Genomic DNA, 24,794 nt, shown 5'->3' with positions numbered 1-24,794 from the left:
GATGCGCTTGGCAGAAGGCTCGGCTTCCGTTCCATGTGGGTTTGCCTCCCTTGCTGGAAGGCCTCATGGCTGTTGGTAGGCAAGCCCAGTTCCTCGCACAGGGACTTCTCTGTGGGGCTATTTGAGTGTCCTCATGGCATTGTGGCATAGTGGCTGGTCTCCCCAGACTAAGTGATCCATGAGCACACAGCATCTCTCAGCTGAGCCTTGCAAACTACTCACTGTCATTTCATACCATCTAGAGGTCACCTCGGTTAGCCCTGGCCAATGTGGGGGGGGACTGGCCAGACTCTGACCATCTGTTGGTGATATCTGTAATACTGAGGTTTTTTTTTTTTAAAGATTCTACTTTTTCCTTTTTCTCCCCAAAGCCCCCTGGTACATAGTTGTATATTCTTCGTTGTGGGTCCTTCTAGTTGTGGCAGGTGGGACGCTGCCTCAGCCTGGTTTGATGAGCAGTGCTATGTCCGCGCCCAGGATTCAAACCAACGAAACACTGGGCCGCCTGCAGCAGAGTGCGCGAACTTAACCACTCGGCCACGGGGCCAGCCCCAAGTGATACTGAGTTTTTATTCATTCACAGAGCATGCTTCTTCTCATTCAGGTGTCCTCTTATGCCTCTCAGGAGCCTTTTAGCACTCTCTTTATGTAGATGTTGTGTATTTTTAAAAAGTTTAATTCTAAGTATTTAATTTTCTATATGAATGGAGTCTTTTCTCCCAGTGTATCTTCTAACTAGTTTATATTTGAAGCCTGTTGATTTCTCTGTGTTAAGTTTGCTCCAGGACACCTTCCTGAATTATCTTATTATTGTCATTTTTTAGTTGTTTCTTCTGACTTTTTCTACTTAGCTATTATATGATGTATGTTTATATTTTCCAGCATTTTGTTAGGCAAACATTCAGACATAAAGAAAATTTGAAAGGACCTTGTCATGAACATGCACATACCCAACACCTAGATCCTACAGTTAATTTCACTCGGCTTCATCACATATCTGCACATCAAGCCAGTGTGATGGGTGTTTTAAATCGTGAGCAAATGAAGTCACTGGATTCTTATTAGTCTTAAATGAACAGTGCCTTTGATATTGTTCTTTTGGAGTACTTCAGTGTGGCATTTATTTTGGCCACAAACTTTATTGACATAGAATACACATGCAGAAAAGCTCACATATCACAAGTATGCAGCTCAGTTACAGTGCTTTCCCCTGGTGATAGCTGACATCATGTGGAGCTGTGTTTGAGCACAAATCTGAGTCCGAGTTTCTGATTGCTCCCCTGGACAGACTCATGGAAATAGGAAGTACGAGGTTGGAGAGTCTGAAATTTTAAAGCTGTTCAGCTTTCTATCTTGGTTTCCTGGAAAATGAAGGCAGTTGATCCCATTACTTGCTGTGTTTGAGAGTATCTCATTCATTCTACTCTTCCATCATGCTGATGTTTAGCATGGCGGTTAATTAGATAGAGGATAAATTGTGCACTATCTCATGTCTAGAGGTGCTCAGTTAAAAAATACTTTATGAGCCTTTATAGCATTTTGTGTGTGAGACAGTTCCATATCCTTTGCCCACTGTGATTGCGGCTTTAGTGGGGTGGGTTTTAATCAATTAGGGTGAGCTCCATATTCAGAAAGTATAATGATCTTTTGTCATACTTTTTGAACATTTTTTCTTTATTTTGTTTGATTTTTGACGTTTTACGTTTTTATGTATCATATCTACCAATTTTCCATCAGTAATATTTTTACTGTTATTTAGTATTCTGTATGTTTAAATGTATATTTATTTGATTTTTAAAAAGATATTTCTTTCTTCTATGAATAAAAATTTTCTTCATTTTGTTTCAAAGATTCTCATCTCACTTTATAAAGAAAATATTTTACACCTTGTATCAGTAGTAGGTAATCATAATTTTTGCAAAAACTAAATGCACTTTTAGAAAATAACATGCTTTTCCCAAGAAATTGTGTAAAGCCAGCAAAAGGCTTACGTGTGAAAGCGACTTTCTCTTCCTGCAGCCCCCGGCTGTGTTTCGTTCTCCACTGACACCAGTGGTGTAAAATAACCACCTTTCTTCCTGCGATTCTTTCCAGCTGAATTGCCCTTAATTGATTTGATGAAGTTGTACGAAGGTGCCTTTCTGCCGAATTTCCAGTGGCCCCAACCTAAACCCGACAGTGAGGAGACGAGTGAAGAAGAAGGTCTGTTTCAGCGTCTTTAAACAGTTCAGCTGTAAAAACGAAAGCCAAAACACTAGCAGAGGAAGATGCTTAAAACAGAATTTAAACGTTACATTCATTTTCTTTTAGTCTGATGAAAGAAACACACCAGTTTTAAGGAGTTTATTTTTATTAGACATTCCAAACTGATACATAGACTACAGCAGAAGAGTCTTCTTTTTCTTGTTCTCATGCCGCTTGTTGATTATTAGACAGAGATGCCTGTGAGTGGGGAGGTGCGGGAGGGGCTGGGAAGGAGTTGTCGGCAGGGCCAGGGGCTGTGAGGATAGCACGCTGCGGTAGAGCCAGAGGAGGGACTGGCAGCCCCCTTGCTTGCCTATACTTGGAGATGATTCTAGTTTTTCCTCTCTTGTCAGTGGGGGCGGGGAGTGGTCACTAAACCCTTAGACGCCTATAAATCTGTTGGTGGTGCCAACTCCTGATTGCGACAGAGACATTGTCCAGTTTCACCTGAGGGCTGTCCAGAGTGGTCCTGTATCTGACAGTTTCAGGAGAGTTTGTACTCATATTTCCGGTTAGTATTGCTAGGTATATGAAGTGGATTAAAAACAAACAAAATTACTGCTTAATTCTGTATTTGAAATATTTGGATTCTGTCAACTTTTTCCTTTGTTTTTTTTAATGTTAAGTAGGCGCATCAAACTATCACAGCAGCAGCAAATTTCACAAATACTGTTTTTGCATCATTCACAGATGTAGAGGACTGCCCAGGTGACCGGGAGAGCCGGAAGGATGTGGTTCTCATAGACTCACTGTTCATCATGGACCAGTTTAAAGCTGCAGAGAGAATGAATATTGGGAAACCACACACAAAGGACATTGCAGAGGTGACCGCTGTGGCCGAAGCCGTCCTGCCCAAGGGCAGTGCTCGGATCAGCACTGCGGTGAGGCGCTGCGCTTTCATGGGGGCGGTGTCTTTGTGAGGCAGGGAAAAGGCTTCCTACTTGCAAATGAGCTCTTTATCCCTAACTGAAGAAGTTGTTAGAGAAAGCAATATTGATCTTTCTTTTCCTGTTGTCTGTAGATCATTTCTGTGTCTTTCCAGTAGGCTTATTGTGGGACTGATTAGATAGACTTCACTTTGGAGAAAAAGTTCTAATGAGTATTTTGAGAAAAAGTGTTTATTTGGCCTGTCACTGCAGGTGAAGTTGAACGCCCCGTCTCTGTTGTATGGTGCACTCAGAGATTACCAGAAGATTGGCCTGGACTGGCTGGCCAAACTCTACCGGAAGAATCTCAATGGCATATTGGCAGATGAAGCTGGGCTTGGTAAAACAGTGCAGATCATTGCTTTCTTTGCCCACCTAGCTTGTAATGAAGGTAAGAGCTTATTGTTTTTGAATAGTACGTATTTGCTAAGACTGAACGGTAGACAGTGCATCTGGCCTGAGGGTGGGGAGTGACGTTTTTTTCTCTCCTCCTTTGCTCTGTTCCGGTCCAGGACCTTAAATAACAGGGCTCAGAAGTGCTCATTGCATGAACAAACACAAAACCCCTTCACAGTTAACACTAGATCGAGTAACTCATTGTTATTCAAAATCTAATGTAATATGAGACCCACCAGGGGGTGACCAGGCTTTGTAACTTCCGGTGTTCCACTGCTGATCAGCGTGTGGACAGCAGAACAGGTGGCACAGCATCTGTGCTTTCTGTGCATCGGCACGAGCCAGTGCCTGGACTCCCACCAAATGCTGGCCACGAGCTGGCTGGTACTTGTCCTCTGTGGCATGATGGGTAGCGCACTTCCCTGGCCCACCCCTGTGTTCCTTCTGCTGCGGTGACTCATGCCCCTCCTGTCTCTCCTGCTGGATCCTGCTGCCCAGTGGTGCTTCTGCTCCACTCTCTGGTTCCTTAGGGAGCTGCCTAGTGCCATGTGAGGGCTCGGCAGCTGAACAGCAGTGGAGAGATAGAGTGCCCGCCATCTCTGTGGCAGGCTGTGCCCTCCACTCCAACTGCTTCCTCACCCCTTGACTCTTTCAACTCGAACTTCGTTGGTCCAGGGCCCCAGCCTCTGGGTGTTCAGGCATCAGCCCCCACTCACTGCCCTCTGCTTGGCCTGTGGGTCAGGTGCCCAACTCTGCACCTGCGGGGGCTGTAGAGGAGCATACACTTTGTGTCTCTAACACAGTACAGGGTCTTAGTCTTCCTCTTGCAAAAGAAATGTCTGGAAAGCACATTGGGATGAGTTGTTGAAGCTTACATTCCAATCCAAATTTAAGTAGGCTCCTGGGTAGCCACAGAGAAAAATGGACACGTTACCTTGTTCTTATGTTGGAGTGTCCGAAGGAAGGAGGGGACTGTTTACATTAGGAGGGAGTTGGCAGCCTGACTGGGTTGGATGGAAACAAGGGAAACGCAGTAGACCTGTGAGACGGGAGGACAGAGAGGGTGGGGGTTGTTCCTTCCCCCAAGTGCTGGTTTCTTCCTCCCGTCCCTCCAGGTTGTTAGACGGTTACCTTAGCACCCTTAGTAAGGCATTCTCTGCCCTTTATTTAAAAAGCTTAATCAACCTCATGATCAGTTTTTAAACACAAACGGATCAACTTCTGGGTTCCTATTTTCTTGAATTAGTTTGTTTCTGTTTTTTGACCCAGTGTCACAGAGTTTTAAATATATTACTTTAAAATAAAATAGATTTCAATATATATAGTTACTTCAAGATGGAAAAACCACTTTGCCGTATTATTTTATTAAGTGAAAAAAATGTTTATTACTATATTAGTGAAAAAGTGAAGGCAGCCTACCCTTCCAAAAATAGGGAATTTTATGTCATTACTTGAGCAGATGAATGAATCATTCATTCCATAGGTATTTACCTCGTGCCTAACCCATTCCTGGTGCTGTTTTCAGCACTGAGGGTACAGCTGTGAACAGAACCAAGCCCCCACCTGCAGGAGGCCCTCACGGGCACAGATAATGGATCTGGAATAAGATACCTTGAAGAAAGTCCTGGCAGGACAAGGTGCAGGGGGTGGGGGGAGCAGGGGAAGCCTCTTACACAGCAGGCGAGCAGAGACCCCAGAAAACTGTGGCCATCCTGAGCAGGGGACCCAGGGAGATGGGGCATGGATGCAGAGGCTGAAGGGGCAGCTGGTCTGTCCATGGAACAGCGCTGAGGCTGGTATAGCAATAGGAGTGCACAAGGCCAGGAAGGTTGGCAAGGCCGACTATGGTGGGGGCTTTGCAGGCAGCGTGTGGGCCTGGCTCTTCCTCAGTGCCTATCTGCATTAGTACAGGTGTCTGAGGAGTCACTCAGTCAACTTTGTGCTGGGAACAGACTTGGAGGGCCATTCGTTAGGAAGTTCACCATGTAGTGGGAGAGGTGGGTGGCTGGGACTGGGAGAGAGCAATGGTCAGGTCCTGATGTGCTTTGAAGGAAGAGCAGGTGGGCAGTGTGCTGCTCATTCTGCTTCTCCACTTGGATAGACCATGGCCACTTCAAGCTGAGTGTGTTCCACCTTGGATGTGGCTCCCCTGCTTGTCCCTCACTCCATGCGGCCCAGTCCGGTGTCCTTGCATTCGTCATCACCGTGTAAGCAGAAAACCAGAGTTCACCAGTCCGGCAAGAGTCGTGGAGCTCACTGGAGGAGACTTCCAGCTGGAGAGTTCTGAGAAATGCACACAAAATTAAAATTGCTCACAAACTCACCACTTTTTTTTTTAAGTAAGAAAATAGCAGTCTGCCCCTGTCCACTTGCCTCCATCCCCAGTGGTGACCACTCAGGACAGTCTAGTGTGCGTCCTGCCCGGCCTCGCCCACATGTGGACGGACGTATTTGGAAATGCATGTATAGGAGCTTTGTTCCTCTCCAAAAATGCAACAGTGTGTTAAATGCTGGTTTTGTTTTTTTTTTAAATTTTGTTTTTCATTGGGGGGGGAAAATGGCATCTGGGGTTGATTTGCATTTCCCTGCTCGTGAGGTTGTGCCTCTTAAAAAGTTTATTGTCTACCAATTTTTTTCTTTGTGAAATTTCTGTTCACATCCTTCTTTGTTTTCCACTTGGGTGGTTCTTGTTAAGAATTGGTAGTGATGCTTTGCATATGAGCAGTAATGGCCAGAGATGTGGCTACTGCAGATGTTTTTTCCAGGTCTGCTGTTTCTGTCTTTTAACTTGGTTTACGTTTCATTTTAGTAGAAAGATTGAAATTTGTTAGGTGTGTATTACTCTAATAATTTGAAAAACCCTATTTTTCAGAGGAATGAAATTACAACCATATAATTTGGGGATGGTTTGGGTGTGTTGGGACTAGAGTTTGGAACCCGCCATGGGCACGAGCCATGGAAGCCGGAAGCCTGCATATGCTGCAGGAATGCGACTGCCGGCGGGCTTGAGAAGGCCTCGGGGCTCCGAGTCAGAGCGCTCAGTCTGTGGCTCTCTTCACTTTCGGAGCATTGTTTGTTGTAGATGAGAATTCTTCCCCATGCTCACAGGGGGAGTTCACCATGTTTTTGAATAAATGTTCATTTTATTTGGTAGTCACTCATTCAGCAGTTCTTTGCTGAGTGTCTCCTATGTGCCAGGCCTCGAGTCCCGTGGCAGCAGGACGTGGGAGCTGAGGAGGAGCCTGTCCCGATTCTGATGGTTGTAAGGTAGACAGGACACCTGTGCATCCCACCTGGATGTCTGCTTCAGTGTCACGCACTGGCACTTCCCACATGTACTCACTAAGCTCTGATCAACACAGCACCGGGTGCCTGGACTTGACAGATGGTTTCAGTTAAAGAGGAAAATTCTGTATCTTCTTTCCTTTATAGGCAATTGGGGTCCTCATCTTGTCATTGTGAGAAGCTGTAACATACTCAAGTGGGAGCTCGAATTGAAGCGGTGGTGTCCTGGGCTCAAAACCCTTTTATATGTTGGCAACCATAGAGAACTCAAAGCAAAGAGACAGGTATTTTATTTTAAACATGAAATAAAACCCATCTTAATTTCTACAGAAGACAAATTTCAAAATGTTAAGACATGCTTATTAGTGTAATTGTCATAAATCACTTATTTGTGAGATTCCAGACCTTTGAGTTGTTCCTAGATTTGGAGCCCCTTGAAAGTAGACTACACTTGAAAAAGTGGTCACTACTTGCAAGGAGGGTCGCAGGTGCAAAAGGCTGCATTCCACAGAGGGCTCATTTTCACTTCCCAGAAAATGAGAGAATTTCCTTCCAGAACTAAGTAGTCTCTGGAGAGGCTGCAGTTCTTTTTAACTGTAGGCCCGTTGACTATTACAAGCATAAACGGAAGTTATGATGAGTCTTGAGTTCTGAATTACAAATCCTTATAATTCCCATGGAAATGTTTATTAGGAATGTCTGTAACATATAGATAAACTTGCAAAACAAATCTGGACTCTTTGTTTTTTCCACCCAGTAGTCTCTAGTACTAGATTCTAAGTAAAACTACATTACAGATCACAAGTTTTCATTGAAGATAAAATTCTGGCTCATCATTAGACTCTACTGTGTTGAGTAGTATTGTAGTTTCTTCTTACCGTCTCTGGTTATTAACTGTGTTAAAAGCTTATGACGCAGTCACTGGCAACACAGATCTTCACCTTACCGTCGTCTTCTGAAGACATTTCCCTCTCAGATTGTGCACTATAAAAGCTAGTCCCACTTCAGGATACTCTGTGATAATCTTATTTCCAAAGACAGTTGTTAATGCCTCCAGAGCAGCTTCTTAGTTTGTCTATACAAGTGCTTTAGACTCCTAGAGGAAAACATCATAAAACTATAAACTCAACCATTTTCTGTGCAGTAATAAGCAAGTTACTAAGAAAAATGAGTAAAGTCATTATGGGTGGGAATAGGCTAATTCAGTGGCGAAAAGTTTCAAAAGAATTCCCCAGATTATTTATTCCAAAGAAGAAATGAGAAGACAGTTGAGACTTTGTTTTATGTGCTGCAGGAGTGGACTGAGCCCAACAGCTTCAACATCTGCATCACATCCTACAAGCAGTTCTTCAGGGGCTACGCCTCCTTCACGCGGGTGCGGTGGAAGTGCCTGGTCATAGACGAGATGCAGCGCGTGAAGGGCATGACCGAGAGGCACTGGGAAGCCGTGTTCACCCTGCAGAGGTCTGACCCGCCACCCAAGTGTTGTGTGCTAGCCTCTCACCATTGAGTGTTCTGTGTTGTTGTTGTTGCTGTAAAGATTCTTTTGAAGAAATTTAGGTAATTACACTCACACAACATTGCCTTTCGGCTATAGGGACTTCCCCTTCCCCTTTGGCATAGTGCCTGCGGCTGAAGAGATCCAAAGCGTTCATTTAATTCAGCCCATTTCTTCAAGGCATGTGTACATTTACCTTAGTTTCGTAAAATTGTCATTGTCTCTTTTCTTAAACATCTTTGGAGAAAGCGATTCTGCCCCTAGCTTTGTGTGTTTGGAATTTTAGATGTTGTCTCTCATTTTGTGTGCAGCCAGCAGCGTCTGCTTCTGATTGATGCACCCCTGCACAACACCTTCCTGGAGCTGTGGACCATGGTGCACTTCCTCATTCCGGGCATTTCCAGACCCTACCTGCGTTTCCCTCTGAAAGCCCCTAATGAGGAAAACCAGGACTACTACCATAAAGTGGTCATACGGTTACATCGGGTATGTGTGGCTTTGTGATTTCAGTTGAGTCGTTAAAGTACACGTGACTGAGTGGAAATGTGTAATGACATTGTTTTTGGAAAGGAAACAATCATTTTCTGTTTTTTTCAGGTGACACAGCCATTTATTTTGAGGAGAACTAAAAGAGATGTGGAAAAGCAACTGACAAAGAAATATGAGCACGTTTTGAAGTGCCGCCTTTCTAATCGACAAAAAGCCCTGTATGAGGACGTCATTCTGCAGCCTGGGTAAGGGCAGGATCTCGCATGTCCTTTCTCACCCTCCCTGGCTTAAGGGGCAGAGATGCCTTCTGTGGGGACAGGTGTCTGGAGCTGGATGCTGCGCTCTCACCAGGCTGGTGGGCTCTGCGGTTTTTTGGAGATTTCTGCTTCTCTCGAGCTTATTGTGGGCCATCCCCTCCCTGGACCTGTCGTGTCTCTGGAACCTCTCCGCTTGCCTTCTCAGAGGTTTTGCTCCTGCGTAGCTAACCCAGGGGGAGCATGGCATCCCGTTCCCTCTCCCTCCATTCACTGGAGTAGTCTTGCAGTGTTTTAGTTTAGATTCCCACAGGAGACACGTTCTGATTGACCAGCTCTTCTTTTCACAACCACACATAGGACCTTGGACTTCAGGCCAGCTGGGGCCTGGCAGGAAGGCTGTGTGCTGTATATATACGGGCAGAATGCCCTAGAGTGAACGTGCCAGGCCAGGCGGCTGCTGACACTCGACTTCTGTCTGTCCAGGAACACCCTCCTGCGTGGTGCCTGCACCTGCATGTGGATCCTAAAACTGTGGGGTTCCCTTGATCCTCTCACATGACCTGTTTGGCTCTTTGCATTATGCTCTCCATTTTTCTGATTTTATATTGAAAAAAATATTAAACACGAATTAAAGTTTTGAAAATTTTAAATATATTTGTACTCAGTATTTATAGCCACTCTGTGTCTCCTTGTGGGCAGTGGAGAAAAATCACACAGTGTCCACCAGTTTCACCACAGACTCAACCTCAGAGGCCTAAATGGGGGCTCAGCATTCCAGAACAAGCTCCTAGATTTCCGTATCAGGTGACTGACAGACAGCTCACCTGGCTCACCTTGGCTCACGTGTTCCTGCTACTTGTGGGAAGGAACGTGGTGGCCTGGTGAGTTGGCCTGAGGCGGCAGATGCAAGTCATCACGGGGCACAGACACTGTGGGAGGGACCGAGGTTCTGGAGGGAGGTGGTGTGAGGCCCGGGCACAGACAGTATGGGAGGGACCCACATTCTGGAGGGAAATGAATGTAAAGGCCAGCCCCTCCATTAGATAGCTGGGTTGCCTGGGCACAACCTCTTTGTTCTTCATCTTCTTATATAAAATGAGGATAGTTATTGTGGGGTTGTGAGGATTATGTTATTAAGCATATAAAATTGTCAGAATAGTGTCTGTACATAATAAGCCCTCAAAAAATGGTTTTTCTATTAATTCATGCTTGCTTTATAGGGTTATGTGTGGAAGATTTTAGAACAGAATGTAAGTATGCATTAATAGCCATGTGTACGATTTCTTAGTCCTTGACAAACTGCATTGATGATGCTACAGTCAGTTGATTGTTTCACTCAAAAACTGCATCCCCTCACAACAAAACATCCTTCCTGAACATTGGGGAAACCATGTGCATGAGCAGAAAACTGCAGTTGTATTGTTAAAGCTTGGGTGTCAGTCATATCTTTGAGTAGATGAGTTTATAAAGAATAAGTTTCAGTGGAGAGAATTGTGGCTTATGGAGAGACAGGTCCAACACCAGCTTGTAAGGGACTCATGTGGAGTCAGGGGCACCTGCCCACTGCCGAGAACAGTGTTCTCAGGACATCTGGTCCGTCAGTCTTTGGTGGTATGTCTTGGGACGTGGTTGGTTTACACTTCAGGATGATGACGTCAGTCCCACTCATTGAGTGTGGGACACTCTCCATCTGCTGGTAGTAGAGGCTCCTGGATCTGGGAGCCACTGGTGATAGTAGATTCTTGACTGTTCTGCGGCATTTGCTCCTGATGGAGCTGCAGGAAGAGACTCTCCCTCCTTATGTCCATGTCCCTCTTCTCCCTGAGCCTTTCAAGTCAGTGGGAGGTGTTGAGCATCCCTGCGTTTGACCTCACAGTACCTCCTGGTAACTCACTTTCTAGGGTGCTGCCAGGCATGGCTCGTTGCACGTTGATATAATGGTCTTGAGGTTCTCGAGTGGGCTCTGAGCGTCACTATTGGTCTGTACCTTCCCTTCCTCTGTGAGGTGACTCTGTCATATGTTCCTACTGCCTTATTGTTGCCCACTTCTCAGCAGACCTTGGCTCTTCCCTCCTTGTCGGAGAGCCCTGCAGACCACCTATGTTTTTACCACCACCTCCTGGTTTCTGTGACCAGTCCCTGCAGTGGGCTCTGAGTGCCATCCCTCAGGAACCTCCATTTCCAGTGTTGTTGATCTTTCTCCTGTTTTCAGCCTCATTCTGAAGCAGACCCTTTGTCGCAGGCCTTTTGAGGACAGAGGCTCATCTTTAAACTCTCCCCTGCCCTCTCCCCCTCTGTTCTCCAGAGCCAAACTTGTAGGGCTGTCGGTCTGCCTGTCTCCACTCCCTTGTCTCCACCCCTGCTCTGTCTCCACTCTGGCCCATTTCATCACACTGAGAATTGCCTGTGCTGAAGCTCTGGCGACTTCTGGGGTGCTCGACCTGCTGTGGTGCTTCGTGCTCAGCTCTGCTCTTGTCTGCAGCCGTCTAAGTTGACCACGTCCTCCTGTGGCTGCTTATCTGTCCCTTGAGCACTGCAGACTGTACAACACTGTACAGACCTGCTCCAGGATGGCTCCCCCAAACCTGGTTTTCTTCTAGGCTTTCCTCTTGTAGGATGTGGTACCTTGTTGGCACAGCTACTCAACAGAAACCTGGCCGTTCTCTCTGTCACCTCCTCATGCCTCTCCTCTCTTCCCTCCAGTCTTCCGCCTCTGCTCCTGAGTCTCTGCAGACCAGCTGGCCCAGCCCTTCTTCCTGGCCTCCCCAGCTCCATCCTGCCTTACCTGTTGGGTTTGCTCTGCTCTCTTTCCATTGCCCTTCGCGGTGGTCCCCCTCTTCCCAGGGGTCTCCACTTGAACTTTCCAGAGCACCCCATGCTGCATCCCCTGTGTTTCCTGTGCAGTACTGGCCAGATGTGCGGTTAGATCTGCATGTCTGCCTGCTTCTCTGACCCACAGGCTTATGGCCCGGCATTTCCACGAGAGGGGACGGGTAGACTCGCTCTGTCTGATGGGTGTCAGAGTTGGCGTCCCCCACAAGAGGGGATGAGTGGACTTGGTTTGTTTGATGGGCCTCAGGGTCCACGTCCCCCAAGAGGGGTCGAGTGGACTCACTCTCTGATGGGCTCTCACCCTGCACTTTGAGTGCCTTCCTTCCTCGGTCAGATGCCTGCCACTTCTTCCCAGTACTCATCACAGTTGGGCTGAAGTGCATCATTGCTGCCGTTTTAGAATGTCATCTTTCCACTGGCAGTGGAGGCAGGGAGAACTGTGCCCACATCTGCCCACCCTCCCTGACTCTTGGGCTTCCTGTCCTGTTTCCCAGGAGCCATGAGTGAGTCCAAGGATCATAACCACCTCGAGGGGAATTCAGACTTTGGTGTTCTCATGTCACTAATTTATTAACCACATCTGGGGAGAACCTGCCAGTTGTGTGTTTCTGGAGTTAGCAAACTAAAGGGCGAGGAGTCCTGACTGGCATAGACACATACTGATATTAATGTTCGTGTCTCTTCTCGAGAGCAGAACGCAGGAAGCGCTGAAGAGCGGGCACTTTGTGGATGTGCTGAGCATCCTCCTGAGGCTTCAGCGGATCTGCAACCACCCCGGACTGGTGGAGCCCCGGCTCCCGGAGTCGTCCTACACGGCGGGGCCGCTGCAGTACAGCTCGGCCTCCCTCATCCTGAAGGCGCTCGACAGAGACTCTTGGAAGGTAAGGCGAAGATTCAGGAAGGTACGTCTCTACTTGACGTCTGTGCCCAGCACGTTATCCGGAGAATGCTTGTGAGAGGTTGGTTCCAACAAACCCTTGTCCTGGAGGTCCACATGCCTCTCATGCACTAACTGAGGGGCTTTGGGTGGAGTCTCCCCCTCTGTGGAACGGGGATAATCGTGTACTTTCTGTCACTCTGTGTGAAACATACAGTCCATGGGAAGAACCTCATCTTGTACCTGGCACCCACAAGCTCAGTACGTTATTTTTTATTGTTTTCATTCATTTGTTCAACAAATATTTATCGACTCCCTGCTAGGTGCCAGGCATTTCCCTCGTCATGGGAACAGCGGTGAACAAGACGGCCGAAATCTCTGCTCCTCTGGAGTCTCCCTCCCTCTATCCCCGTCTCTCTGTTTATTTATCAATCAGTGACATTTTTGTGTATAAAAAGACCTTTATTAAAATGTTAGTAATTTATCCCTAGGTGGTAGAAGTTTGGTTATTTTTTAAGCAAAAAAATATACTTGTATACCTTTTTGTGTTTAAATTTTTTGGTAGTGAAAATTATTTTTACAAAACTAAAATTTTTAAAAGAAAAGAAATTGGATCGTGTTGGGTGATATGGAACATAAGTATGCTGAACTTACGGGGTCTTGTCGAGGGCTGGAGGCTGCCATTCCCTTTCTGTAAGTTTGACCCACCAACTCAGGTGTCCACTCAAGGAGCCGGAGAGCTTACCCAGGCCCACCGGGCAGCGGGGCAGTGGGTGGGCTGACACCTGGTTCCCCTCTGCAGCTCTGCTCCTGCTGCAGCCCCTCCTGTGTGGGCGCCAGCTCAGAGGGCCGGGACCCGAGATCTCGCACATGCTGAGAAATGGGAACCGGCTTTGTGACTTGTATAGGTTTGTGAACGTGTAGGGTGAGGACAGCAGGTCCTGGCTCTACCTCACCAGCAGCACGGCCCTGGGTGGCCAGCCTGTCTTGGCTCCCTCAACACACAGGGAGGTTGTAAGGAGTGAGCCAGTTAGTGTGTGTCATGATTTGAGAAGGGGCTGGGTGGTGGGCAGTTTGTACGTGCCGTGTCGGTGAGTTAGCATGATTAGTATTGTTCCTACGACTGTGATTACCACTGTTAATATAGGGATGTGTTTTTCATTGAGTTAAAGAAAAATTGAGCCATGGGAAATAAAGATGATTCAGAGAGAGATTACTTCAAGGAATTAGAGGGGAGATGTTTTACAGATACTAATTTTTATGTTGTACTTTCATTTTAAAAACAGCTTTATTGAGATAATTCATTATAAAACTCACCCTTCTAAAGTATACAGTTTTTTGGTTTTAGTATATTCAGAGAGCTGTGTAACCATCACCACTAATTCTAGAACATTTCATTACCCCAAAGAGAAGATCCACATAGGTTAACTGTCACTCCCACTCCCTCTCCCCTCTCCCAGCCCCGGGCAGCCACTCGTCTGCTCCTGTCTCTCGATTCACCTATTCTGGCATTTCATGTAAATGAAATCATATAATATGTGGCCTTTCGTGTCTGACCAACTTCACTGATCATGATATTTTCGAAGTTCATGTTGTAGCATGTGTCAGATTTTTTTTCCCTTTTTAAGGCTGAATGATAAATATTTCATTGTATGGATAGACTACATTTTGTTTACCTGTTTATCAGTTGATAGACATTTGGGTTGTTTCTACTTTTTGGCCATTATGAATAATGCTGCTGGGGATATTCATGTACAAGTTTTGTGTGGATGTAGGTTTCATTTCTCTTGGATACATGTCTAGGCCTGGCATTGCAGGGTCATTTCTTGATTCCATGTTTAACCTTTGGATGAACTGCCAGACTTTTCCAAAACTGTGGCACCATTTCACATCCCCACCAGTGTGGGTGAGGGTGTGGGAGGTTTCACCTGCTGTCCGTCCCCTGATTGTTTTCATCCTTGTGGGAGTCAGGTTGCAGTTTTGTTATTGAAGTCCACAGGAAGCACAAGTGGAGTGTGGAGTGTGCTGGGCATGTTGGGGAGTTGGCCCCAGCTGGGCACTCAGGCAGCGTGCCCTGAGGAATGGGCATCCCGAGGGTGCTGGACTGAGCGATGTGTCATACGTCCACCTCCACTTGCACCAGTGCACTTGGGTCGCTCCTCCACCCGCCTTCTCAACGAGGCCTAGCATCTTCCTGCTTCCAGACCAGGGTTTCCAGACTCTTCCCTCTCTCCTCTGCTGAGTCTAGTCTGTCTCTGAGTGCTGCCTTCTCCGTTCCCACTGCCATTTGAGATGACCAAGTGCCATCATTCCCATCTCAAAGTTGGGGGAGCCAAGGTACGTGGAGCGACCTGCAGAGCCCAAGAGTGGGGTGCAGGCAAGGTCTTCAAGGACGCCTCTCAGGGAGACAGCCACATGGGGCTTGGTCTCCCCACATGGGAATATACTTTGATTGTTACTCAAGTGTATTTTCTACTGCCTCATGTAGCAAATTTTTTTTTTCTACTCAGGAAACCGATCTTTCTATATTTGATCTAATTGGCTTAGAAAATAAAATGACTCGTCACGAGGCAGAATTGCTGTGTAAGAAAAAGGTGACGCGGAAACTCATTGAGGAGCTATTTGCTGCACCGCCCCCATCAAGCAGGCCGGTGGCCATCAGACTGAAGCCCAGCAGGTATGTGGTCCGGAGCATCACTTCCTGCTCACCTTGGCTCTGGCTGGGTCCTGGCTGGTTGTGAATCGGCCCCGGGCCATGGGGTCCAGGTGACGTCTTCCCCCCTGAAAAGGGCGCCTTGGCCACACAGCCCCTCAGGGAGAGCTGGGACCGTCTGGTTTGAGTTTCACGTGAAAACCTGGGCTATAGCTGGTGAAAAGAAAGGCCAGTCATCTCATTTGATATCTGCTTCTGGAGATCGCCCAGATGTCCTTGGTCTCTGTGAGAGGAGCTCATTATAAATGGCAAGTGTGGACACTCCACACCTCTTGGGCAGGGCCGTGTGGCCACTCACCTGCCTGAAGAAGGGCCCTTTCATCATCTTTAAGGAGCAATGGGATTCGAGAGGGGAGGAGGTTGAGGACGAGGAGGTCAGGCTGGATCAAACGTGATGTGTGGTGTGATGGCCGCTGTCATGGGCAGATGCCTGAGTAGCGAGGCCAGAGGGTATACTGTGGCGTGGTGTTGTGGCCCTGAGGACAGGCAGAGGGCTCCATCCACTTTGACTGCAGCATGAGGACATCTGAAACAATGACTTTGCAGCTGCTGGGAAGCTGGGGAGAAGCTGGGGGTGCAGAACATGTTAGATAATGAAATTGAAACATAAATGATTCAAGACAGGCTAAAGCTAGCAAGTTGGAAATATGTGAAATCCTATGCTCAGGTTAAAAACAAGAAAGAAAATAGATATTTTAGAGAGAAAGGGGCCAGTTCTGTAAAGTGGCAGCCCTGTCTTATTGCCTTTTCTGCGTGTGGCTTCCCTGGGGACTTGGAACCGATCACTCTTGTTTCGTCTGCCTAGCCTGCACTCAGGGCCTGCAGCCCTCAGTTAAATACACAGACTGGGTAGCAAAGCTGCAGTTCTCCTGGGGCTGGCCCAGCTTCACTTAGTCTTTCTGTTGGCTGTTTCCACCTGTTGTGTTGCCACAGGGGTTTTGAAAATATAGAATCCCTGCCGTTACAGTTTTCCAGGTGAAAGGAATGTACAGAGCTTGTTGCACTGTGATAAAATCCGAGAACAGCAGCCGTGTGCGGATCCCCTTCTGCAGGTTTACCTGCTGTTGCCTGTGAGGTGCCTTGACTGTTTGTGTCATTACATGTACTGCTGACCTCACTGTGCAAGCTGGCTAATCACCCCACTTTACTCTTATTCTGGACAGTAGTATCATGAACTTTGTGTGTTAGATGCATTGTTTCTAATCCACATTGATGGGAACTTCAAAATCATGTTCCCCTCGTATCACCCAGGTGTCAGAGTGGATTTACCACTCTTGTGTCCTAAGTGTTGTCAGCACCTCCTCCAGAACCCATGATGAGCTTCTGTGCAGTATTTAGAAACCCCCTACAGCCCTTTAAACTGCCCTGGGAGTGGGAACCCCTCTCTGCTCTTGGGTGGTCCTGCACCCCCGGACCCCTTCCGGGCAGCCATAACCCCCAAGTCTCAGCCACACTCGTGTCTTCTTGTCTACACAAATGCCGTCTAGGTTGTTTCAGCCTGTACAGTATGGCCAGAAGCCCGAGGGTCGCACTGTGACTTTCCCCAGCACACATCCACCCCGGACAGCGACCTCCGCCACCGCCACTGCCGCTCCACAGGGCCACATTCGAGGACGGCCACCAATCGCCACGTTCTCTGCAAATCCGGATGCAAAAGGTATGCCTCCTGTGGTGTCATGTTCTCGGCGTCAGTAAGGGTTTCTGTGGAAGAAGTTCCTCGCACTTTTCCTTGCCCCTCTGGACACGTGACCGTTGCTCTGAGCAGGAGCAGGAGTGGACTGTCTGCTCTGGCTCTGCCGAAGAGACCTTGTGTAGTTCTCCCATGAGTGTTAGGCTTTTTTATTTCTTTAAACTGGATTTTTTCCCTATACAAGATGTTCACTCTTAGTCAAGCCATTGTTGATGTGATGATGAAGATGTACGTTGGCAGAAACGTTTTCTTTCATGTAGGGAAATGCACGTCAAGGTCGTTGATGAAACTTGTGAGGAAGTCTACCCTTGTTGTGTTTTGTGCCACCATTTCAGCGTAACCTGATCATTACTGTGAAAGAGGACAGGGTTAAATGGCAGCAAAGTTAACGAAATTAGCATTCTGCTCCTAGCCACGGGGTCCTCAACGTCAGTCCACTGTGTTTCTCTAAGATCTACGTAAGCGTCCAGACAGCCCTGCTTTGCTGCAAGAGCTCCTTGTACAGCTCGGGGTACTCTGTGTGGTTAGGAAGTGGCTTCTAATTGACGCTCACATTTGAGTGGGCTGACTGGTAACATTCCATTTACTCCAGAATGTACTGGGTAGCCTGCTGATGAACTCAAAGTGAAATGAGTTAACAACAGATAAAAACTTGTATTTCTCTCACTCTATAGACATTGGCCCCCCCCGCTTTTCTTTAGAGAGGGCTTTGCATTTGAGAGATGGTATGAAATAATGTTTGTTTTATTTCTTTAAAATTATTAAGAACCTCTAACAGCTTTGCACAAACAAACCTTATCGATTGCAGCGGGAGCAGCCCCGTTTCAGACCTCTCAGGCTTCCACCGGTGCTCCGAGACACCAGCCCGCCTCGACCTTCAGCACAGCACCTAGCCCAGCCCATCCTGCGAAACTGCGGGCCCAGACCACTGCCCAGGCCTCCGCCCCGGGCCCGCCCCAGCCCCAGCCCCAGGCCCCCTCGCACCCGGCCGGGCAGAGTGCGCTGCCTCAGGGGCTGGTGCTCACCTCGCAGGCCCAGGCGCGCCTGCCTAGTAAGTGGCCTCGCCTCTCCCAGTTCTGCCACCTCTTTACCACAGGCAGCTGTGTTCAGATCAGTGGTGTGTGAGGGGCCTTGCTGTCCGCTCCCTTTGTCTCCCCTAACCCCATGCCTGGTGCTGCCTTTCGCCATGCTGTTGTTTCTGGCCCTAAATCTGCAGAGGGAGGGCTCCCCTCCAGGGCCGGTGTCCAGGGCCTTGTCCTTTCTCTTTCCTTTCTCCTGATCCCCGTACGTCACTCTGCTTTCTTCCTGCACTTGTGCCCTGCCTCACTGTGCTGATTGTCGCACTTTTAGTGTTTGCCAAGGTTTCCTTCCATCAGCCACAAGGGTCACCTCGGGGAGCAAATGGGAGTAAAACAAGCCAGCAACTTGTTTGCCAGCCGTGTGAACTAGCGTTCAGTTTCTGAAAACCATGACTTCTTTTAGTCTCTCACTTATCACCAAATTTAAACCTGGAGTGAATTACTGTGTGACTAAGGCATTTTGTAATAAATAGGTCAATGACTAAAATGTTGTTATCTTATTAAATTTTTTTGATAGAGCTTTTTATTGTCATCAGTGCAATTAGCATATTTCTGATTCTTATATGTACCCCTGTTCATTCTGATGTAGAAAGTACCGTTACTGAAACTATTATGGGCTACATCATTTTTCAGACGCCACCTTAAGCACTTTATTTGTTGTTGTAGCAAGTTGTGTGGAGGCCTTTCTGGAAAGATGAGGGAGAGAGGCAATGTCACGAGGAGACGCTGAGTGCAGGCTAGTTTTCTCTCATGACAACCTTCTCTTCCATTGCCAGCAAATAGTAGTTATCCTAGTTAGTTGCCCAAAGGAGGAAGCACTTGTATATGTTCCATTTCTGTTTGCCTGGGGTAGGAACTCTGTGGGCTGTGCCCCAGGAGCTGTGCTTGGGGGGCATAAAGTCAGCCAGGCCACCCTTCACTCTCACGCCTTCACCGAGGGCTGATGGGCCCTTCAAACTTCACACACAAATCTCTGCATCTCCTTTTATCATTTTCCCTTCCTCATTCATGGTTTCTGTGGGAAAGGTAATTTTGGGTATTTTTCTAGTCTTCTGTAACTGTTGTCTTTATAGAATCTCTAATAATTCTGGTGTGGGTTTTCTTGGGAGGAACATTTAGACTCGCATAGCGACTGTTTACACTTTGAAACCTGCTGCTGAGTTACAGCTGGAAGGCAGTGCCTTTTTGGGTTAGGTGCGGGTGACCCCGTCTGAGGTATGCTTTCAGCAGTGCTAAGTTTCTCCTCACAGGACACGTAGATGGCATCCTACGACCTAGTTCAAATTAGTGTGAAACTATATCTTAAAGCTACCTTTGTGTGATGCGTTTGTGTACTTAAGTACAGTCCCAAGTTTTGAGAAGATCATGGGTGTAATTGAAGCTAGTTCTTTTCTTTTATAGCTCTAGTGATAAAATCTTGTTTACCTCTGTGAGCTGAATTGGACGTGTACTTTTTCACATTTTGAAAGTTCTCTGAAGAGTTGATATGAGAGTTTGAAAGTATATTACAAACAGATTTCTCGTTTTTGATGTTTGAAACTTTTTTATTGGTTGGAAAGAAAAGTAAAGTATTCTTTAATAGTTTGGTTAGTTATGTTAATATTTGATATCTAAAATCTCTACCAGTTATGATTAAGTAAGTGAAACATTAAAATTTGATTTTAATTATCTTCTCTTTTCTGTTAAAAAAGTTATTTTCTGAAAGTGTTAGAAAGCAATACCCAATAAATATTTCTCTGATAGTTCAGTTTACAATAGACAGTCATTCCATGTGACAAGTGATTGTCAGTATAGTAATTGCAAAGTTTTCCCCAAAGTCTTAATTCCTTTTTCTGCATTTCTGCAGGTGGAGAGGTAGTCAAAATAGCCCAGCTGGCTTCCCTTGCGGGACCGCCAAGTCGAGTCGCCCAGCCAGAGACCCCTGTGACGCTGCAGTTCCAAGGGAACAAATTCACCTTGTCACACAGCCAGCTCCGGCAGCTCACAGCTGGCCAGCCCCTGCAGCTACAAGGTAAAAGATGGCTAACTCATTGTGACAGGTGAAGAACTCAACTGCAGGTAGTTTGCAGGCAGAGCCGTCCCAGGCCTGACTCCTCCCCGTGTAGCTGTGATTTGGGCCTGTTAGCTCCTTTAAGCGCAGTTGCTTTACTTGGAAATGGCCTTAATGAGTCTTGCCTTATAGGGTGTTTAGTGGACTAGTGAGATAACATACATAAATCATGTGGTTGCCTGGTACTTGATACATGCTAAAGAGATGATGGTAATTTTTTAATAAAATCTCTCTTTTGAAAAATGTTTCCTATTTTTAAAATCAAAATAGAAGTATTTGCTACTTTCTAATTTTAGTGTGAGACAAATTGCCCTAAAAATGCCAAAGGACCAGCACTTTATGTAGAAGTCATGTTCTTTATATATACAGGTTTTACAATTTTAACTCCTAGACCAAAGCCTCCTCAGCCTTTGGCTGAGAACGATATGTTCCTGTAGTAATTGCTTTTCGAAGAAAATGAGGGGATGCTATTTAAGTAGCATGTTAGTATTAATCCTTAATGATTACATGGCAGCACTTTAGTCATTTCAGTCCCTCTCACGGTAGGTTAGGATTCCAAGGTGGCGTCCGTAGCAGCCTCGGCTGGTGCCCTCCCTTAGCCGTCTTCCCAGGATGTGTTGTTCATGGCTCTTGTCAGGGGCGAAGGGCTTTGTTGTCAGCCAGGTCTGGGATGCTCTGCACCAGTTCTGGAGTCACATGCACATCAGCAGAGCAGAGGCACCCGGGAAGCTTGCTGCAAAGAAACTATTTAATGTGGTTTAATTTCATATTTCTCCAGTTTTTTGACCAATGGGGTGAGGCCATCTGTTCCATTTCTGTTGAGCTCTAGTTGTGTAGAGCACACTGTGGGGCCTTTCTTCCAGAGAGTTAAGAAAGACTTAACCACACAAAAGCTGGAAAATGGCAAGCTCCTTAATTAGTGGCAGTAGAGCATTTGGCCTGAAAAACAAGTCTTTGGAAACTTCTTCATCTAGCATCCAGTTGGGTGGCAAGCACCAAAACATGATCTGGGAGCTGGGACCTTCCACCTATGACTGGCTTGGGGGTTTAGGGCCTCAAACACATGTGACACACCCTCAGCAGGTATCCATTGTGTCACCAGAAATAGGAATTGCAAGGAAGAGATGAGCTTTGTCTTGATTTTAAGCAAAATGACATTGTTCCTTAGAGTTTTCATTCATTGTGAATGAAATATTTTCATTTTTCTCCAAGTAACTGAACATTGCATTGCCTCGTTGGAGTAAATTTGATTTTGGAGTTTTGGTTATTGCCTTGTTTGTTTTTGTATATTTGGAAGTAGTGTAGCCTGTAGGTAAAAGGCGCACCCATGTGATTGCAGGTAGTGTTCTTCAGATCGTGTCTGCGCCTGGGCAGTCCTATCTGCGACCCCCAGGCCCGGTGGTGATGCAGACTGTGTCTCAGGCGGGCGCCCTGAATGCCCTGGGAAGCAAACCCCCGGCCAGCGGCCCAGGCCCTGCACCCGTGACCCCGCCAGGTGAGTGCTCAGGAAACAGACTTGGCTTTGAAGCTTCTTTCTGACTTTCTTTGCTTCTAAGGTAGCTTCAAGATGTTTATGATATCTGCTGTGTGCCCCAGAACCTGCAAGTCCCATCTTTGGCCATCTCTGATTTCCACAGACGGGCTGGTATCAGCTTCGTTGATTTTCTTTCTCTTTCGCTCTCAAAGGTATTGGTTGAATGTAATCAGCCTCCACTCACCTTAGATTTGGGATTTTTTTTGCTCTAACAAGAGACTTGGAATCATGAGAAATTTTGATTGTTAATGTCAAATATATTTCTCGAATGTGTGAGAATTTCCCCTGGGACAGGTAGTGGAGCCTGGTTCAGAGCCTTCTCCATCTAGCCCAGCCTATGCTGCTCCTCACCCATCCTGCAGCCTGCTTCCCGTCCTGCTCTCCCTGGGTGCACCCCATCTGTGGTGCCTGCTGAGGAGCCCACGGACTGAGCAGGCACTCAGGTCGAGTTGACCTGTGGAAGCAGCAGGGAGCACTCCCAACCTGAATCCCTTGTCACCGCTCAGACCCAGTCCGTGGATGGTGTGTGGCAAAGCTGGGGTGGGGCCTGTGTACCCCCTTCCCATTGGACTGTGCCAGTGGGATGCTGGAGGAGGCTGCAGCGCTGTCAGTGTTGCCCTGGCAGCAGTTCTGCATCCCAGCTGTGGCATGTGGTTCCACTTGCAGTGAGTTCCATTTTCCAGGTTTTCTCTCACTCTCCTAGAACCAGCTGCTGGCATCCTCCCCAGAGCTTAATAAATCCTGTCTTGTGGGCCTCGAGCTCCTGTGCCTGGCACCAGCCCCAGCCCCTAGGTTCTAATCACCTTGGCTCTTCCCTTTGCCCCCCTGAGGTGGATGTCTGACCCCAGAGCCCTTTTCAGTCCTCAGGTACCTCTTTCAGCAGTCTCCTGTGTGAAAGTCTCTGTCAGGACAAACAGCTTGGCCCTGCTGGTAGGAGCAGGCCGTGTGTCATCCTGGGGTGGTTCTGTCCTGGTCTGGAGGACAGTGCTGACTCCCTGGCCACAGGCAGTTGGGGTAAATGATGAAGGACGAAGGGAAGTGGAGTGCTGGGGTCCATATGGCTGCTGCACTGGTGTGATGGCAATGAGGATGACCAGAGTCTGAGGTGTGTGGTGGGCTCCTCTGAGCACATGGGGCACTCACCAAAGGAGAGATAGACCCATGATGCTCAGATTAGATTGTCACCAGAGAGCAGGAATGCTTTGCTGGCAGTTCTGAATAATTTACACATTCCAGAAATGTGCTGGTGAAAGGTGATAGAGATCGTGCTCGTGGAGAATGAGGGTCTGGAGAGCGTGCCAGTAGGCTTGGTTTCCAACTCTTCACTTTTGCATTTGTAGTGGGTGTGCCTGGTCGAGTGGCAGTCAATCCCCTGGCTGCAGGAGACCCTGGAATGGCCTCCAAGCCAGCCTCTCCCATTGGAGGACCAACCCAGGTATGGTGCAGTACACCTGAACGCCATGGATGGGTGACAACCGCATGCGTGGAAGTTGTTTTTCAGAAATTGCTTGTTATAAGGGATGGTTGTGATAGCTAACAGCTTCTATGAGGCATCATCAATTTATGTGCCTTCCAAAATACATAGTCTCTCTGAATTAAAAAATTTTGATTTTAAAAACACATTTCTGAATAAAAGGAACGAAACTGGACTTTATAATTGCAAAAATCCCCTTTCACGTTTTTTTATATTCTCGTACCTGCCTTCTAGATGTTAGAAATGCTCACAGTGTTTTGAGAAATACTTTTCACGTTGGCGGGGAAAAGAGTGCCAGTTTTCTGTGCTTCTTTTCTGTCGCTGTTTCCTGTAGAACCAGGACCTGCGTGTCCTAGTGTACCCTGTGCAGCAGTCACCATACATGAGGGGCCCCACAGGGCTTGGGGAGACCAGTAACTGGGCCTCTTGTTTCGCAGTAACCATTTACATCCTTGTTTTTGATAAAGGAGGAAAAGACCAGACTTTTGAAAGAGCGGCTGGACCAGATTTATTTTGTCAATGAACGGCGGTGTTCCCGCGCTCCTGTCTACGGCAGAGATTTGTTGGGGATTTGTTCCCTGGCTGGCAGAGAGCAGATGCCCTGGCTCGGGGCTTTGGATAGCAGTCACAGGAAGGGGGCTGGGCCAGCGAGCTGTTTCACGTCACCCTCCAAAAGTCAGAGGGACCTGATTCTGACGCTGACTCAACGTCAGGAATCCCTCCAGGATGTTATTGACAGGTAGGGTGGCCCAGTGTACAGATGTATTTTAAAGGTTTTTTACTCTCTGTATTGCACCCCAGCAACTTTTGGTGGTGTTTTGAGGATGTTCATCTTATTCCCATAAGTTTCTCCCTGAGTTGTCTCTTGGAAGTCTGTTTTGCAATCACTTTGGGGGTCTTCAGCTTTGGTGTCAGACGGTCTCTCTGGGAAGCCTGCCACACCTGCAGGTTGATTTCTTTCTCTGTGGGTACTGGGCCTGTCTTGGGGGTGGCCTTGGGGTGGACGTTGGCCAGCCTGTGTGCAGAGCCACAGCACTCGACCTAATTCTGGGTGTGGAAACAGACCATTGTGTTGACGATTTTCTTTGTTTTGCTCTTTTAAAATAATATTTTATTAAAAACACACGCATGTTTTAACATTGCATGATGAGAAATGTTTAAGAGGTAAATTCAAACAGACTTTTAAGAGAAAATAAAAAGTCAAATGCTGTTGGGGCACAGCAGCCACACTGATCCCTCCTCTGCCAAGCCTGTGTCTTTGCTTCCTCTTTCCCGTATGTAGAGTTTCGGACCTGTTTGCAGTTTCATTCACTGCCTTGACCTAGTTTCTAGATTCAGCCTGAGACTGTGTTTTCTCTCCCTTCTCTGTTTTGTTTGTGTTGCTGAGCGGCAGTGCCCGTGGTTACTTATATTTACAGTGGGAAACCCAGCAGTGCTCCTGTGCCCTGGC

The 24,794-nt window shown here is 47.2% G+C and overlaps 1 protein-coding gene across 17 annotated transcripts in view; it reads left to right on the top strand.

The window, feature by feature from the left end:
- LOC124226647 (E1A-binding protein p400) overlaps positions 1-24,794 on the top strand; it is a 119,750-nt gene that overhangs the window by 42,927 nt on the left and 52,029 nt on the right. For 14 of the 17 annotated variants that reach the window (XM_046640164.1, XM_046640165.1, XM_046640176.1 and 11 more), the window contains 15 exons: positions 2,095-2,202; positions 2,935-3,125; positions 3,384-3,561; positions 6,999-7,135; positions 8,146-8,315; positions 8,661-8,835; positions 8,947-9,083; positions 12,622-12,808; positions 15,315-15,481; positions 17,005-17,174; positions 18,016-18,258; positions 20,133-20,297; positions 21,676-21,831; positions 23,211-23,305; positions 23,812-24,083. In XM_046640164.1, the coding sequence (XP_046496120.1) occupies positions 2,095-2,202; positions 2,935-3,125; positions 3,384-3,561; positions 6,999-7,135; positions 8,146-8,315; positions 8,661-8,835; positions 8,947-9,083; positions 12,622-12,808; positions 15,315-15,481; positions 17,005-17,174; positions 18,016-18,258; positions 20,133-20,297; positions 21,676-21,831; positions 23,211-23,305; positions 23,812-24,083 (2,551 nt within the window). The remainder of the gene's footprint in view (positions 1-2,094; positions 2,203-2,934; positions 3,126-3,383; positions 3,562-6,998; positions 7,136-8,145; positions 8,316-8,660; positions 8,836-8,946; positions 9,084-12,621; positions 12,809-15,314; positions 15,482-17,004; positions 17,175-18,015; positions 18,259-20,132; positions 20,298-21,675; positions 21,832-23,210; positions 23,306-23,811; positions 24,084-24,794) is intronic. The other 3 variants (XM_046640179.1, XM_046640178.1, XM_046640177.1) reach the window with 1 other exon arrangement.

This window comes from Equus quagga, chromosome 15 (genome assembly GCF_021613505.1).
Source record: "Equus quagga isolate Etosha38 chromosome 15, UCLA_HA_Equagga_1.0, whole genome shotgun sequence".
NCBI classification, from domain to species: Eukaryota; Metazoa; Chordata; class Mammalia; order Perissodactyla; family Equidae; genus Equus; species Equus quagga.
The sequence above is the reverse complement of the archived record's forward strand: the minus strand, read 5'-3'. Positions and strand labels throughout refer to the sequence as shown.